Source organism: Schistocerca nitens, chromosome 4 (assembly GCF_023898315.1).
Source record: "Schistocerca nitens isolate TAMUIC-IGC-003100 chromosome 4, iqSchNite1.1, whole genome shotgun sequence".
In the NCBI taxonomy this organism is placed as follows: domain Eukaryota; kingdom Metazoa; phylum Arthropoda; class Insecta; order Orthoptera; family Acrididae; genus Schistocerca; species Schistocerca nitens.
Window position 1 is genome coordinate 223,219,567 of NC_064617.1, and position 18,044 is coordinate 223,237,610.

At 40.4% G+C, this 18,044-nt stretch overlaps 1 protein-coding gene across 1 annotated transcript in view; it reads right to left on the reverse strand.

Moving 5' to 3' along the window:
* The window catches only part of LOC126253195 (myosin-11-like), a 194,733-nt gene that overhangs the window by 11,289 nt on the left and 165,400 nt on the right, over positions 1 to 18,044 (reverse strand). The window contains exons 9-10 of the mRNA XM_049954361.1: positions 16,879 to 17,055; positions 6,336 to 6,461 (exon numbers count right to left, since the gene is read on the reverse strand). Coding sequence (XP_049810318.1) covers positions 6,336 to 6,461; positions 16,879 to 17,055 — 303 coding nt within the window. The remainder of the gene's footprint in view (positions 1 to 6,335; positions 6,462 to 16,878; positions 17,056 to 18,044) is intronic.

The window sequence follows — 18,044 nt, forward strand, 5'->3', positions numbered from 1 at the left end:
AATCATAAAAGTAGCTCCAGAATACTTAATTATGGATGAAATTAGAACCAAACAAACAAAAGGTGGGCTCCTAATGGTAGGATTAGGGCACACTAGCACTGGTCAAATATAGAAAACTGCTGAAACAGAGGTTAGGTGATTACTGGAGAGACAAAAATCACCCAGACCCACAAAAAGCCATTTGTGAGCATATTATTTGTTTTAAGAACTCTTAGGGATAGCTAAAACAATGAAACTAAAATGAAATAAGCATAATCTGTGAAATTATGATACACTATTCTGGGAAAATACAGGTTTAGTAAAATTTTCACTTTAGCTATGAAAAATGAGAACTAAACTTAGTGAAAGTAGTGTAGCAATATTGTAGTATCCAACGACAATTAGAAACATAATTGAATATAGCATTAGACTTCTGTATTTACAGACACAATATGTATCAGATGTGTTGTGCAACTCTCACGAGGAGACAAGTGTGGAAATATTTATTGGTTTAAAGAAAGCTTGAAGTCTCTAGCCTTAAAACAATATTTCCTCCAAATTTTTAAAGTTGCAATACTGGTTCTACTGAACTACGGGAAAGTCAGTTAAACAGTTACTGGATGCAAAACTTGCACAGCTACACTTTTTGTACACCTTTCATCAAATGCTATAATTTCTTCCAAAGATACATCCAATAGATGGAGCTGAAAATTAAAAAAAATTTTTTTTCCTTTCTTTCTTTCTTCCCCATCTCCACACTGAATTTGTTCCTCATCCTGTAAATGCCACTTAAAAGTACAGTTTATTGGCAAAAGTTACAGAGTGGAATTGCTAAGGTTCCAAATGGTGTTCTGCAATACATCCGATGCAGCTAAGATTTTTATGCACAGTTCCTTCTGCTTTGCAGGTAGGTTGGGCACTAACAGCAGGGTCAATGATGTCCCATACAGTTTTGATCAGTAGTGCATCTCATGATGGCACAGTACGGCACACTGTTTAGTACTGCAAGGTAAAATATGGAAGTAGCTGCAATGTGAATACGCATTTCCTGTTGCTGCTGCAGAGCAGAAATGAAAGAGGTCTGGTTTGCAGTACCTAATAAATTGGGATGTAAAAGTATGATTACAAAAGCCTATGGTGAATGTGCATCCCGTGAAACTGGACACAAAGCATGGCACCTGGACACAAAGCATGGCACCAGAACACTCTCCTCTCCCCACTCCTTGTTTTGCTTATGACATCCAATATTAAAATGTTTGTCTTGGCACTCTCTTGTTGCTATCACACACGGCACATTAGATGTCACTAACAACATAAAGTCAGAACTCATTACTAAAAAGAATCCATTGTCATTCATCATGGCTCCATCAGCATGACTCACCAGTAGGTAGAGGTCTTTCTCGGATGGTCTGTAATTAGCAATTAAGACTGGAGGAAAGTCATAGGATCAGTTACTGCAAACAGCAGTGTTATGGTTGATGGTGAAGCAAAAATCTGTGTCAGGTATGTACAGGCACAAAGAAGTGGGCAGATGTTCAATGGTTTGAAACGAGGCTTCCTGGAGAGATGTAAGAAACAGAACAGCGTGAGATTTTTCCGTGAGCATTTGAGTATTTTAATGAAGAAGCATAGTGAGTCGGTGTAAAATTTTGGGGACAAAATATGTAATATTAATGTGCAAACATACAAGATAGTGGAGAATGATGAGGCAAATAGAGATGTATTCCAGGAAAAAAAATATAAGGCATCAGAAACTTTTTTGACGGGCCCGTCAGCTGATATGTCTGGAAGGATTAAGGTAACCTCAACAACTTGCACTCTGCTGTCAGGTTGGCTATGAGTTTGATGAAACTGACATAGCAATAGTACCAGTACTAAGAGTACTGGTAAGCAAGGGGAAACATACAAGTGTTAAACATGAAAGAGAACCACTAATCTATCAAGCACTGTTCTCAGGAAATTTTGATGCTACAAGTACAGATGCAGAGGTAGAATGTCATATAGTGGGAGTTGTGAGATGTTGGACATAGGACACATGTGTCACTGACAAATGTGGATCTTTTAGGTTAGAGGCAAATGAACCCATTGCATGATAATTTGCATGGAAGCAGTAATGGTGGCATCTTTGTGTTCAGCAGTATTGAATTTTCGGTTTGAGGTACACAATTTTAAGCGATGTGTAGTAGCTGTGTCTCATGAAAGTGAAGGTTACTGTATGATCCTAGGGTTAGACGCAAAAACTGGCCTTACACACTGTGTTGTCGAACTTAGAGGGACAACATTACAGCTAGGGGAAACTGTTGCAAGTGAAGTGCTTTGTAAGGTTCTTCTATCTTAATGGGTGAACCATTTGAACTTAGGACTACAACTCCAATGAACTCCCAATTCAGATGAGTTGCTGAAAGGTTCAGAGAAAACTTGAGTTCAAAACATGTACCTGACTCATATGATTATAGTTGGTAGTGACTTTAATTTACCCTTGATATGTTGGCGAAAATATATGTTTAATTCTGGAGGTACGCATAAAATATAATCTGAAACAGTTAGTTCATGAGCCCATGCGAATATTAAATGGTTGTGAAAATACACTTGACCTCTTAGCAACAAACAATCCTGAGTTAATAACGAGCATCAAAACCTATACAGGGATTAGAGAGCACAGGGGTGTCGTAGCGAGATTGAATATTGTAATCCCCAAATCCTCCAAAAATAAACAAAAAATATACCTATTCAAAAAGCAGATAAAAATGCACTTGGAGCTTTCCTGAGAGACAATCTCCATTCATTCCAAATTAATAAATAAGTGTAGACCAGATGTGGCTTGAATTCAAAGAAACAGTATCGGCAGCAATTGAGTGATTTATTCCAAATAAATTAACAAACAATGGAACTGATCCTCCTTGGTACACAAAACGTGTTAGAATACTGTTTTAGAAACAACGAAACAAACATGCCAAATTTAAACAGACGCGAAATCCCCAAGATCAGCGATCTTTTACAGAAGCTCGAAATTTTGCGTGGACTTCAATGCAAGATGCTTATAACAGTTTCCACAACGAAACGGTCTCAAAATCTGGCAAAAAATCCAAAGACATTCTTGACGAATGTGAAGTATGTTAGCGGCAAGAAACAATCAATGCCTTCTCTGTACAATAGCAATGGAGATACTATTAAAGACAGTGCTGCCAAAGCAGAGTTACTAAACACAGCCTTTCGAAATGACTTCACAAAAGAAGATGAAGTAAATATTCCAGAATTTGAATCGAGAACAGCTGCCAACATGTGGAACTTAGAAGTAAATATCCTCAGAGTAGTGAAGCAACTTAAATCACTTAATAAAAGTAAGTCTTCTGGTCCTGACTGTATACCAATTTGGTTCCTTTTGGAGTATGCTGATGCATTAGCTCCATACTTAACAATCGTATACAATCGTTTGCTCGACGAAAGATCCGTACCCAAAGACCCGAAAGTTGCACAGGTCACAAGAAAGGTAGTAGGAGTAATCCACTTAATTACACGCCCATATCATTAATGTCAATAGTAGTTCTAAGTTCTAGGGGACTGATGACCTCCACTGTTAAGTCCCATAGAGCTCAGAGCCATTTGAACCATTTTTTTAGTCATCACTAATATATTCTCCTTAACTAACTACAATAGTCTGCCAATGCTGAGGTAATTTTTCAATTTTGTGACTGTAGAAATCACATGGTTTTGAGGCAAAGAGCTCACTGAGTCATATTCATAGTGCACTTTCATTCAGAAAGTAAGTTCTTTGAAAGATTTTTAATAGATAGTGGAAAAGGTGAAAATATACGGACCCATAATCAGGTGAATGGGGTGGATGTGGGATGACTTCCCATCACATCTCCTGTATAATGTTTTTTATTAGTCTAGCAGAACATGGAGGGGTGTTATCGTGGTGTAGCATAACTTCATGCAGTCTTCCTGGTCGTTGTTCTTTGATTGTGCCTGCAAAAAATCTCAGTTATTTACAGTAAATGTCAGCAGTGATGGTCACACCTTGGGGAAGCAATTCACAACAGACCATACCGTAACTATTCCAGTAGATGCACATCACGGTCTTTTGTGGATATGCGCATGTCTTTGTAAAGAGAGGTGATGCTTTGTTTGGCCTCAACCTTTTCTCTCTTTTCATTATGTTAGCATGAAGACACCATCTCTCATCAACAGTTACAATACAAGATAGGAATGATTGGTGTTGTTCACGAGACAATTTATGACGTGCAGGCAGAGATACACATTGTAATGTATCATATCATTATTATTATTATTATTATTATTATTATTATTATTATTTTCCCTCATTCAACATTCCACATGGGAAAAATATATGTAAAAACAAAGATGATGTGACTTACCGAACGAAAGTGCTGGCAGGTCGATAGACACACAAACACACACACAAAATTCAAGCTTTCCCAACAAACTGTTGCCTCATCAGGAAAGGGGGGGAAGGAGAGGGAAAGACGAAAGGATGTGGGTTTTAAGGGAGAGGGTAAGGAGTCATTCCAATCCCGGGAGCGGAAAGACTTACCTTAGGGGGAAAAAAGGACAGGTATACACTCGCACACACGCACATATCCATCCACACATATACAGACACAATCAGACATATTTAAAGACAAAGGGTTTGGGCAGAGATGTCAGTCGAGGCGGAAGTGAAGAGGCAAAGATGATGTTGAATGACAGGTGAGGTATGAGTGGCGGCAACTTGAAATTAGCGGAGATTGAGGCCTGGTGGGTAACGGGAAGAGAGGATATATTGAAGAGCAAGTTCCCATCTCCGGAGTTCGGATAGGTTGGTGTTGGTGGGAAGTATCCAGATAACCCGGACGGTGTAACACTGTGCCAAGATGTGCTGGCCGTGCACCAAGGCATGTTTAGCCACAGGGTGATCCTCATTACCAACAAACACTGTCTGCCTGTGTCCATTCATGCGAATGGACAGTTTGTTGCTGGTCATTCCCACATAGAATGCATCACAGTGTAGGCAGGTCAGTTGGTAAATCACGTGGGTGCTTTCACATGTGGCTCTGCCTTTGATCGTGTACACCCCGAACGAAAGCGCTGGCAGGTCGATAGACACACAAACAAACACAAACACACACACAAAATTCAAGCTTTCGCAACAAACTGTTGCCTCATCAGGAAAGAGGGAAGGAGAGGGAAAGACGAAAGGATGTGGGTTTTAAGGGAGAGGGTAAGGAGTCATTCCAATCCCGGGAGCGGAAAGACTTACCTTAGGGGGAAAAAAGGACGGGTATACATTCGCGCACACACACACACACACACACACACATATCCATCCACACATATATAATAGGAGAGGGGTTGAGGCTGTGGAAGAACAAGGATAGGATGTCTTGGCCCTGGGTCAATATCATGAAGATATTACCACTGAACCTGCACCAGACAAGAGTTTTGGGGTTTTGGAAGGCTAGGGAGGTTTCCTCTAGATGGCAAAAAACAGATTGTCACAGCTCGTGCCATGTGGACATCCTTTGCTGTACCACAGACTCATTTATAGGTGATGTCGTCAAAGGGGAAATAATTATGGGTGAGATTGTAAGTGGTTATCCTTATAGGAAGGAGGTTGAACATTTGTAGTCAATCAGACATTGAGAAAGATAGTGTTCAATAGCAGTAAGGACATGGGTGTGGGGGATGCTGGTGTGTAAGTAGTCAGCATCAATAGTGATGAGTAGGGATACAGGTGGTACTGGGGTGGGGATGGTTGAGAGCTGTTACAGGAAGATACAAATTATTTTCTTCACTAACAATCATTGCTATCTCATTACCACCTGTATCCCTACTTGTCACTGTTGTTGCCATGAAGACCTCCTAAACTAGCAGTAGAATATAAACCCAGAGGCAAGAGAAGTGTCAGAAGACTGAGGAACTGATGGTGAGACTGGAACAGACACTAGGCATAACCCTGGAGTGGGAGGAGGAGGGGGAGGAGGAGGAGGAGGAGAAACATGAAAACATTTGGGTTGAAATTGTTTCAACAAGTAAAAACCATTTGGGTTGAAATAGTTTAGACATGTTAAAAGGATGGACCAAACAAGAACAGCAAGAAAACAGCCTGAAAAGGAATCTGACTACAAAAGAGAGAGTCACTGGCTCAGAAACATTGGATCACTGAAGCAAAAAGGATAGGGAGAGGACTGGAATGGCACCAAGCTCAGAAGGAAGAAGTATTCTGGTACAGACAAAGATGGAAAGTGCTTTTCTACACACCAGAGCAACTGGAGATAGTTTTTCATTAATGAATAATGATAATGATGATGATGATGATGATGATGATGATGACAGAGTACAGTTATTCTCCTTACCTGATAGAGAGCAATGTCCAAACAGGAATCTTCACTAGTATCACTCCAGTTGTCAAATGTAGTTTTTTTCTGTGTGCTGCTTCTTTCTTGCCTTATGACACTTTTTGGAGAATCAGAATCTATGTCCTGCTGAAGTTTCAGGTAGGTTGATTATTAACATCATCACATGTTCATCGTAATCCACTATATTAATACTTTACAATAAAAAAATATCGCTCTACAAATATAGTAATTTATTATATCATAAACACAAGGAACAATAATAAAATAACAGCTGGAAAGAAATTATGGTAAAACAGGTGCATATTGTGATAGTACTCAATATTTTGTTCTTATGTCAGTATCTTTTATGTCTGCTCTTCAACCTGTTGGTGAGAACTCAATTTTTCTCAAATAACTTTTATTTTTGTTATAGAGACAGGCAGCCATGTTTTACTCAAGATCTACAATAAATTATTCCACTATATGACCTACTGTCATTGGCATCAAAACCTACTAGTCATAGTAAAACATGTTCTGTTGTGTTTGGAATTTGAAGACAATGAATGAGGAATTTAATTAATTTTAAACTTGTCTGTCCCAGGTTTCAAGTTGAATTCCCCCTCAAATGATCAAAGTCGTCCCAAGAATAAGTGAGAAAAAATAAGAGGTAACTACTGAGATTAAAATATTATGGGGAATAAAAGACATGTAGGAATCAAGTAAGAGGAATATTGTTTATTCGCACATCACGTGCAAAGAAAAGACAAAAGCATAGATTTCCCACATAGTTTTATAATATTAGTCAATAAAATGAAAACTATGTGGGACAGGGGTGTCTCAGTTTATTGTAACTTTGGTAATGGGACTGATAGGAATAATCTAAATCTGTTTTTCTCACAATGAGCAAAAATGATAGAGATTCAAAATATTAGTTTCCTATACAATAAATAGAGTTACCAAAATAATCACACAACAGTCTTTCAAAAATTTTGTCGTAATAAGGTTAAAAAATAACCAAACTCTTAAACGTAAATTTAAACTTGTCTGCCCATATTAAAATTTTGAAGATATTAAAATGAAACATTCTATAAACTAAGAAAAATGTAGCTGTGACAGAACTTCGGAAGGAACACTTAATTGTATCTTGTCCAGATGTCCATTCCAGATGTCGTTGTGGCCTTCAGTCCTGAGACTGGTTTGATGCAGCTCTCCATGCTACTCTATCCTGTGCAAGCTTCTTCATCTCCCAGTACCTACTGCAACCTATATCCTTCTGAATCTGCTTAGCGTATTCATCTCTTTCTCTCCCTCTATGATTTTAACCCTCCATGCTGCCCTACAATACTAAATTGGTGATCCCTTGATGCCTCAGAACATGTCCCACCAACCGATCCCTTCTTCGAGACAAAGTGTGCCACAAATTTCTCTTCTCCCTAATTCTATTCAATACCTCCTCATTAGTTATGTGATCTACCCATCTAATCTTCAGCATTCTTCTGGCACCACATTTCAAAAGCTTCTATTCTCTTCTTGTCCAAACTATTTATCGTCCATTTTTCACTTCCATACATGGCCACACTCCATACAAATACTTTCACAAACGACTTCCTGACACTTAAATATACTCTCCATGTTAACAAATTTCTCTTCTTCAGAAATGCTTTCCTTGCCATTTCCAGTCTACATTTTATATCCTCTCTACTTCGACCATCATCAGTTATTTTGCTTCCCAAATAGCAAAACTCATTTACTACTTAAAGCGTCTCATTTCCTAATCTAATACCCTCAGCATCACCTGATTTAATTCGACTACATTCCATTATCCTTGTTTTGCTTTTGTTGATGCTCATCTTATATCCTCCTTTCAAGAAACTGTCCATTCCGTTCAGCTGCTCTTCCAGGTCCTTGGCTGTCTCTGACAGAATTACAATGCCATCGGCAAACCTCAAAGTTTTTACTTCTTCTCCATGAATTTTAATACCTACTCCGAATTTTTCTTTTGTTTCCTTTACTGCTTACTCAATATACAGATTGAATAACATCGGGGAGAGGCTACAACCCTGTCTCACTCCTTTCCCAACCACTGCTTCCCTTTCATGCCCCTCGACTCTTATAACTGCCATCTGGTTTCTGTACAAATTGTAAATAGCCTTTCGCTCCCTGTATTTTACTCCTGCCACCTTCAGAATTTGAAATAGTGTATTCCAGTCAACATTGTCAAAAGCTTTCTCTAAGTCTTCAAATGCTAGAAATGTAGGTTTGCCTTTCCTTAATCTAGCTTCTAAGATAAGTCGTAGGGTCAGTATTGCCTCACGTGTTCCAATATTTCTATGGAATCCAAACTGATCTTCCCCGAGGTCGGCTTCTACTAGTTTTTCCATTCTTCTGTAAAGAATTCCAATTAGTATTTTGCAGCTGTGACTTATTAAACTGATAGTTCCGTAACTTTCACATCTGTCAACACCTGCTTTCTTTGGGATTGGAATTATTATATTCTTCTTGAAGTCTGATGGTATTTCACCTGTCTCGTACATCTTGCTCACCAGATGGTAGAGTTTTGTCAGGACTGGCTCTCTCAAAGCTGTCAGTAGTTCTAATGGAATGTTGTCTACTCCGGTGGCCTTGTTTCGACTTAGATCTTCCAGTGCTCCGTCAAACTCTTCACGCATTATCATATCTCCCATTTCATCTTCATCTGCATCCTCTTCCATTTCCATAATATTGTCCTCAAGTACATCACCCTTGTATAGACCCTCTATATACTCCTTCCACCTTTCTGCTTTCCCTTCTTTGCTCAGAAGTGGGTTTCCATCTGAGCTCTTGATATTCATACAAGCGGTTCTCTTTTCTCCAAAGGTCTCTCTAATTTTCCTGCAGGCAGTATCTATCTTACCCCTAGTGAGATAAACCTCTACATCCTTACATTTGTCCTCTAGCCATCCCTGCTTAGCTATTTTGCATTTCCTGTCGATCTTATTTTTGGGTCATTTGTATTCCTTTTTGCCTGCTTCATTTACTGCATTCTTATATTTTCTCCTTTCATCAATTAAATTCAATATTTCTTCTGTTACCCAAGGATTTCTACCAGCCCTTGTCTTTTTACCTACTTGACCCTCTGCTGCCTTCACTACTTCATCTCTCAAAGCTACCCATTCGTCTTCTGCTGTATTTCTTTCCCCCATTGCTGTCAATTGTTCTCTAATGCTCTCCCTGAAACTCTGTACAACCTATGGTTCTTTCAGTTTATCCAGGTCCCATCTTCTTAAATTCCCACCTTTTTGCAGTTTCTACAGTTTTAATCTACAGTTCAAAACCAATAGATTGTGGTCAGAGTCCACATCTTCCCCTGGAAATGTCTTAAAATTTAAAACCTGGTTCCTAAATCTCTGTCTTACCATTATATAATCTATCTGAAACCTTCAAGTATCTCCAGGATTCTTCCATGTATACATCCTTCTTTCATGACTCTTGAACATAGTTTTAGTGATGATTAAATTATGCTCTGCACAAAATACTACCAGGCAGCTTCCTCTTTCATTCGTTTCGCTCAAATCCATATTCACCCACTACTTTTCCTTCTCTTCCTTTACCTACAATCTAATTCCACTCTACAATGACTATTTTCTTCTCCCTTAACTATCTGAATAATTTCTTTTATCTGATCATACATTTCATCAATCTCTTCATCATCTGCAGAGCTAGTTGGGATATAAACTTGTACTACTGTAGTAGGTGTGGGCTTCGTGTCTATCTTGGCCACAATAATGCGTTCACTATGCTGTTTGTAGTAGCTTACCCGCACTCCTATTTTTTTATTCATTATTAAACCTACTCCTGCAATACCCCTGTTTGATTTTGTATTTATAACCCAGTTTTCGCCTGACCAAAAGTCTTGTTCCTCATGCCACCGAACGTCACTAATTCCCACTATATCTAACTTTAACCTATCCATTTCCCTTTTTTAATTTTCTAACCTACCTGCCCGATTAATGGATCTGACATTCCACGCTCCGATCCGTAGAACGCCAGTTTTCTTTCTCCTGATAACGACATCCTCCTGAGTAGTCTCCGCCCGGAGATCCAAATGGGGGGACTAATTTACCTCCAGAATATTTTACCCAAGAGGACGCCATCATCATTTAACCATACAGTAAAGTTGCATGCCCCGGGATAAATTATGGCTGTAGTTTCCCCTTGCTTTCAGCCGTTTGCAGTACCAGCACAGCAAGGCTGTTTTGGTTAGTGTTACAAGGCCAGATCAGGCAATCATCCAGACTGTTGCCCCTGCAACTACTGAAAAGGCTGCTGCCCCTCTTCAGGAACCCCACATTTGTCTGGCTTCTCAACAGATGCCCCTCCGTTGTGGTTGCACCTACGGTACGGCTATCTGTATCGCTGAGGCATGCAAGCCTCCCCATCAACGGCAAGGTCCATGGTTCATGGGAGGGGGGGGTGTTTCAAATATTAGTGAACAGTTATTCTGTGTATAAAAATTCTACAACATCACTAGCAAATCTAAATTTAAACCCTGACTCCATTTTTCTTCTCCCAACCAACCCTAAAGAAATAAATTTGGGAATAAAATTTTCATATGGATGAGATTCCAGATTATGTCATGAAAACCTCAGGTGACTGCATTGTTGTATCATTAGCCAACAAAGTTTTCCTTCCTGCTTAAAGATAATGAAACTCAAGCCACTGTTCAACAATGTTAAGAAAGAAGATGTATTCAACCTTAAAACTATAGCTTTTTTTCTATCTGTATTTTCAAAAATACTAGAAAAAATTTTTCATAAAAAGTTGCTGGATTTTCTAGAGAAGTGCAACATGTTATTCACAGCCAAGCATGTTTTCCAGAAAGGACGATCAACAAAAACAGCAATATTTGAATATTTTCTTTTGAAATGCTCCAAAAAAGTAACTGGCATATGCCTTGATCTGTCTAAGGCCTTTGATATCGTAGACCATATCCTATTGCTGCAGAAACTTCTTAGTACTTATATTGGAGGGACAACTAACAACTGGTTTGGATCGTATCTTACTGGCCACAAGTGAGTAGTAGAAAAAATAATTTCAAGAACATAACAAATCAAGCAGACACTATTCTCATTACAAATAAGTAAAGTATTGTGTGCTGTGGGGCACAGTTCTGGGGCTAAAAAGAAAGATGATGAGACTTACCAAACAAAAGCGCTGGCAGGTCGATAGACACACAAACAAACACAAACATGCACACAAAATTCTAGCTTTCGCAACAAACGGTTGCTTCATCAGGAAAGAGGGAAGGAGAGGGAAAGATGAAAGGAAGTGGGTTTTAAGGGAGAGGGTAAGGAGTCATTCCAATCCCGGGAGCGGAAAGACTTACCTTAGGGGGAAAAAAGGACGGGTATACACTCGCACACACACACATATCCATCCGCATATACACAGACACAAGCAGACATTTGTAAAAATGACATTCCACGCTTGTGTCTGTGTATATGCGGATGGATATGTGTGTGTGTGCGAGTGTATACCCGTCCTTTTTTCCCCCTAAGGTAAGTCTTTCCGCTCCCGGGATTGGAATGACTCCTTACCCTCTCCCTTAAAACCCACTTCCTTTCATCTTTCCCTCTCCTTCCCTCTTTCCTGACGAAGCAACCGTTTGTTGCGAAAGCTAGAATTTTGTGTGCATGTTTGTGTGTCTATCGACCTGCCAGCGCTTTTGTTTGGTAAGTCTCATCACTTTCTTTCTTTTTAGATATATTTTTTCCACGTGGAATGTTTCCCTCTGCTTGGTTAGTGCTAGGCCATATATATATATATATATATATATATATATATATATATGGCCTAGCACTAACCAAGCAATGTCACAGGCCTATCCAGCCTGCAGATGACACAAGGAATTTAGTAAGTTGGAAGGCAGCAGAAATGTTACAGACAACACTATCTGACATATTAACTAGTGTTGTAAATTGGTTCAGCCAAAACAAACTAATAATAAATGAAAGGGAAATAGTAACATCAAATTTTCATAATGTCAAGAGAAACAAAGAAGACGATACAATAATTCAGATATCAGACTCAGGCAGTGCAAGTTTAGTTACCACAAAATTTCTGTGGATCTGGCTCCAAGACAACGTTAGGTGGGATACTCACTTCAGTAGCATGTGAGGAGTGGTCGTAAAGGTTCTTGCCCGAGATAGTTGCAGTAATGTCTCGCACAAATACCACCACCTACTTTTATGGTGACCCTTTGTGGGTATGCAAGACAAATTTTGTGGCTCCAGCTTCATTAGTTTTGGCATTAGAAAGCGTTGTATATCATAGAGTAAGCAAAATGGCAAATGTCAAAAGAATATATTCATTTCAAGAGAATGATGCCCAAGGAAGCTGTGGAGGGCATGTAGAATACATTTAACTACAGTGCTCCGTCTTACGCAACAGTGAAAAACTGGGCATCTGAATCCAAACGTGGAAGAACGATTGTGGAAGATGGACCAAGGAATGGAAGACCTGCCACTGTTGCCACTGATGAAACAGTAACTGCAATTCATGACACAATTTTGCGGGATTGGTGTACAACATTGCTTTGCATTGAAACCACATTTGGAATTTCCCATGGGCATGTTCATGACACTGTTGTGGATATTTTGGGAATGTGGAAAGTTTCATCTTGATGGATCCCAAAAGATTTGAATGCAGATCAGAGACGGAAGTGTGTGCAGTGTTCTGAAGAAATCATCTGCCAATTTGAACCAGATGAGGATGCCTTTCTTGAAATGTGGGTTCACCATTTTGATCCTGAGACAAAAAAACAGTCACAACAATGGAAACATCCCTGATCCCCTACCCCAAAAAAATCCTGGTGCAAAAATCAGCCAGTAAGGTGAATAGATCGGTCTTCAGGGATGCAGAAGGGGTAATTATGGTGGATTACTTGCAAAAGAGTATAACTATCAATGCATCATACTATTGCATCCTCCTGCACCATTTGAGAGAAGAGATAAAGGAAAAAAGGCACGGAAAATTGGTGCACAGAGCTCTTTTGCATCAGGACGACACACGAGCACACAAAGCCCTCGCAACTCTGGAAACTGTGTGACTGCAGGTCAAATTGTTATGTCATTAGCCATATTCTCCAGATTTGGCTCCATCAGACCTTTTCTTTTCCCAAACCTAATAAAAGACTCAAAGGATGACGCTTTGACAATGATGATGCAGTGATCAATGCTGTGAATGCTTCATGGACTCAAAATCAAAGATCTTTTATTTGACTGGTTTGTAGAAGTTCTCTGAGTGTTCCTGCAAGTGTATTAGTGTACATGGATATTGTATTGAAAAATAAAGTGGTATTATGAAACTTCTATGATTGTTTATTTGTTAGGGTATAAACTTTTCAACCCCCTCCCCTCCATTGCAAGTTCCATTTGCTATGTAATTAGAGTACTTGAAAACTGTTCTCATACAGATTGTCCAATGGCTATTTACTATGCTAATGTACATTCTGTTCTGAAGTATGGGATCACTTGGGGTAATTACTATCCTGCCTAAAACTCTTCAGGATGCAAAAAAGAATAGTGAGAATCATGGCTGGAATAAAAAGGGACAAAACCTGCAGACCACTGTTTAAAAAGATAAGCATTCTTTCTTCCTTTTTCATGTATTTAGCCCTCTGAAAGTGCAATATTTATTACGAAATATGCAATGAAAGCTGCTCGTGATCTCCTCAGAAAAGAAAATCTTCATCATCCTAATGGAAGACAGAAAACTAACTTTCACATGCTTCAAATAAAAGCCAGTCTATGTCAAAAATGAACATTAGACCATGGTAAAATTATTTGCAATAAGTTGCCAAAAGAAATTAAAGTAGTAAATGATCTAAAAAGAATATCTATTAATTCACTGTTTCTACAGTGTGGAAGAGTTCCTCCAAAATCTTTGAAGCCTAAGAAAGTTAATGTTAAGTATATAAGCCACATTTTTATCTCTTACAAAAATATTATGTAAATACACTCCTGGAAATTGAAATAAGAACACCGTGAATTCATTGTCGCAGGAAGGGGAAACTTTATTGACACATTCCTGGGGTCAGATACATCACATGATCACACTGACAGAACCACAGGCACATAGACACAGGCAACAGAGCATGCACAATGTCGGCACTAGTACAGTGTATATCCACCTTTCGCAGCAATGCAGGCTGCTATTCTCCCATGGAGACGATCGTAGAGATGCTGGATGTAGTCCTGTGGAACGGCTTGCCATGCCATTTCCACCTGGCGCCTCAGTTGGACCAGCGTTCGTGCTGGACGTGCAGACCGTGTGAGACGACGCTTCATCCAGTCCCAAACATGCTCAATGGGGGACAGATCCGGAGATCTTGCTGGCCAGGGTAGTTGACTTACACCTTCTAGAGCACGTTGGGTGGCACGGGATACATGCGGACGTGCATTGTCCTGTTGGAACAGCAAGTTCCCTTGCCGGTCTAGGAATGGTAGAACGATGGGTTCGATGACGGTTTGGATGTACCGTGCACTATTCAGTGTCCCCTCCACGATCACCAGTGGTGTACGGCCAGTGTAGGAGATCGCTCCCCACACCATGATGCCGGGTGTTGGCCCTGTGTGCCTCGGTCGTAAGCAGTCCTGATTGTGGCGCTCACCTGCACGGCGCCAAACACGCATACGACCATCATTGGCACCAAGGCAGAAGCGACTCTCATCGCTGAAGACGACACGTCTCCATTCGTCCCTCCATTCACGCCTGTCGTGACACCACTGGAGGCGGGCTGCACGATGTTGGGGCGTGAGCGGAAGACGGCCTAACGGTGTGCGGGACCGTAGCCCAGCTTGATGGAGACGGTTGCGAATGGTCCTCGCCGATACCCCAGGAGCAACAGTGTCCCTAATTTGCTGGGAAGTGGCGGTGCGGTCCCCTACGGCACTGCGTAGAATCCTACGGTCTTGGCGTGCATCCGTGCGTCGCTGCAGTCCGGTCCCAGGTCGACGGGCACGTGCACCTTCCGCCGACCACTGGCGACAACATCAATGTACTGTGGAGACCTCACGCCCCACGTGTTGAGCAATTCGGCGGTACGTCCACCCGGCCTCCCGCATGCCCACTATACACCCTCGCTCAAAGTCCGTCAACTGCACATACGGTTCACGTCCACGCTGTCGCGGCATGCTACCAGTGTTAAAGACTGCGATGGAGCTCCGTATGCCACGGCAAACTGGCTGACACTGACGGCGGCGGTGCACAAATGCTGCGCAGCTAGCGCCATTCGACGGCCAACACCACGGTTCCTGGTGTGTCCGCTGTGCTGTACGTGTGATCATTGCTTGTACAGCCCTCTCGCAGTGTCCGGAGCAAGTATGGTGGGTCTGACACACCGGTGTCAATGTGTTCTTTTTTCCATTTCCAGGAGTGTATGACTATCTACTTGTACCATGTAAAGACAGTAATTATCAATATTAGGTTATTCATATTTTCAGTTGTAATTTTTTAGTTAAAGTGGTATAATTATAAGTAGAGCTTAAAAATGTACCCATTAATAAATAAAAAATATCATGTAAACATAAAGACATATTTGCACTGACCTGTTCAATATCTGATGTGCTGTACTATACATGTACGATTTACTGGACCAAATTAAAAATATAAGTACAACTGCTGAATAAAAAATGCAGTATCCATATATACTAATGATATCAAACAACTGCCTATGTTATAGAAATATGCATACTATTTAGGTATCAAAGTAATCTACCTTAAAAGTTCCAGGTGAATAATATCAGCTGTTTGAGATACAATTAGTTTTGTGCATTTCCTGTCAAAATCAGTTGCATTAAAAATGCCAATTTTAGAATTCTGCCCTTTCTCGGATAAATTTCTGTGAACACCTGTGACAAAGACCATAATACACAGAGAAGATAGTGCAGGTCTTTATCCAGTCGTGCGTATCAAATTCCTAACACCAATGATGATAAAAGATATTTATAATTAGCAGATAATATTCATCAGTACCTATCATTGGGCGCCCACCTGGCTAGCCATGCGGTCTAACGCACTGCTTCCTGAGCGGGAAGGCGTGCTGGCCCCCGGCACAAATCCGGTCAGTGTATTAGTGTCACGGTCCAGTGTGCCGGCCAGCCTGAGGATGGTTTTTAGGCGGTTTTTCATCTGCCTCAGCGAATGTGGGCTGGTTCCCCTCATTCTGCCTCAGTTACACTATGTCAGCAATTGCTGCACAAACACTGTTTCCATGTACGTGTGCACCATAAGTACTCTACCACGCAAACATTGGGGTTACACTCGTCTGGAATGAGATGGTTACAGGTTGGTCCACTGGGGGCTGAACCACACAATAACCCTGGGTTCAGTGTGGGGCGGTGGTGGTGTGAGTGGACTGCTGTAGCCTGTTGTGCGGTTGTGTACCACTGAGGGCTAAGGCGGGAACAAAGCCTCTTTGTTGTTTCTAGGTCCCTAGTTCGACACATACATACATACATTCATAGCTTTAGGCAGTTGTAACACTCCATACAATTTTATGGTATATAGCTTTGGAGCTTACCTTAGACTCAGAAATATTCTCATGTGAAACTGGGCTTAGGTTAGTTATTGCTGTTTTACTCTTCTCACTTTCAATTTCAGCTTTCAGTTGCAAAACTTGACTTTCTAAGATTTGTTTTCTGGATTCAATTTTTGTTACAAGATTTTCATGATATATTACTTTTTCTTCCCATATCTTCTGCAATGAAAAAAAGTGATTTAGTATTTCATTTTTAACTTTTGTCAAGGAAGAATATCTGCAAAACTGGCAAACCCCAAATCTCTCTCTTCTTAAAGACCATTCATTACCTTTTTAGTTTTATAATGTCATAAAGGATCATACGAGGGTGGTTTGAAACGTTTTCGGTATCACCCATGAGAGGTCAGCGCTAGAGCAACGAGTTGTTCACGTGATATTCATTGGAATGTTGCCTGCAAACATGTGTCATTTTAGTGCTCTTGGAAGAGAACTGTGGCGGTGATGTGACTCTGTTGTTGTTCCCCTGTAGTGATTTGTCAAGATGGAAAAAAATCGAGATTCAAGCAGTGATTAATAACTTCGTAAAGAAAGGTATGAAAGCAAATGACATTCATGCCAATTTCCAGAATACACTGGAGGACTCTGCTCCTTCATATTCAACTGTTGCCAAGTAGAAAAATAAATTCAAGCTTGGTCGGGAGAGCTTAGATGATGATCTGCGCAGTGGTCGGCCAAGATGTGTCACTACTCCAGAAATCATTGCAGAAGTGCACAAAATGATCATGGAAGATCACAAATTGAAAGTGCGTGAAATTGCTCACACTTCCCAGATGTCATCTGAAGGGGTATATCACATTTTCACTGAAGAATTAGAAATGAAAAAATTATCTCCAAGATGGGTGCCACGACTCTTGAAGCTGGATCAAAAACGCATAAGATTGGACATATCAGAACAATCTTTGGTCCACTTTAGGAGAAACGAACAAGATTTTTTGCACCAGTTTGTGACCACAGATGAAGCTTAGGTGCATTACTATACCCCAGAGACAAATCAACAGCCAATGCAGTGGAAACATGCTGACTTTTTGCCACCAAAGACCAGTACCTGGTCGCAGCAACTTCTCTGTGGCCAGAAACCCGCTTGCTCAGCTGGGATACCGTATTTACTCGAATCTAAGCCGCACCTGAAAAATGAGACTCGAAATAAA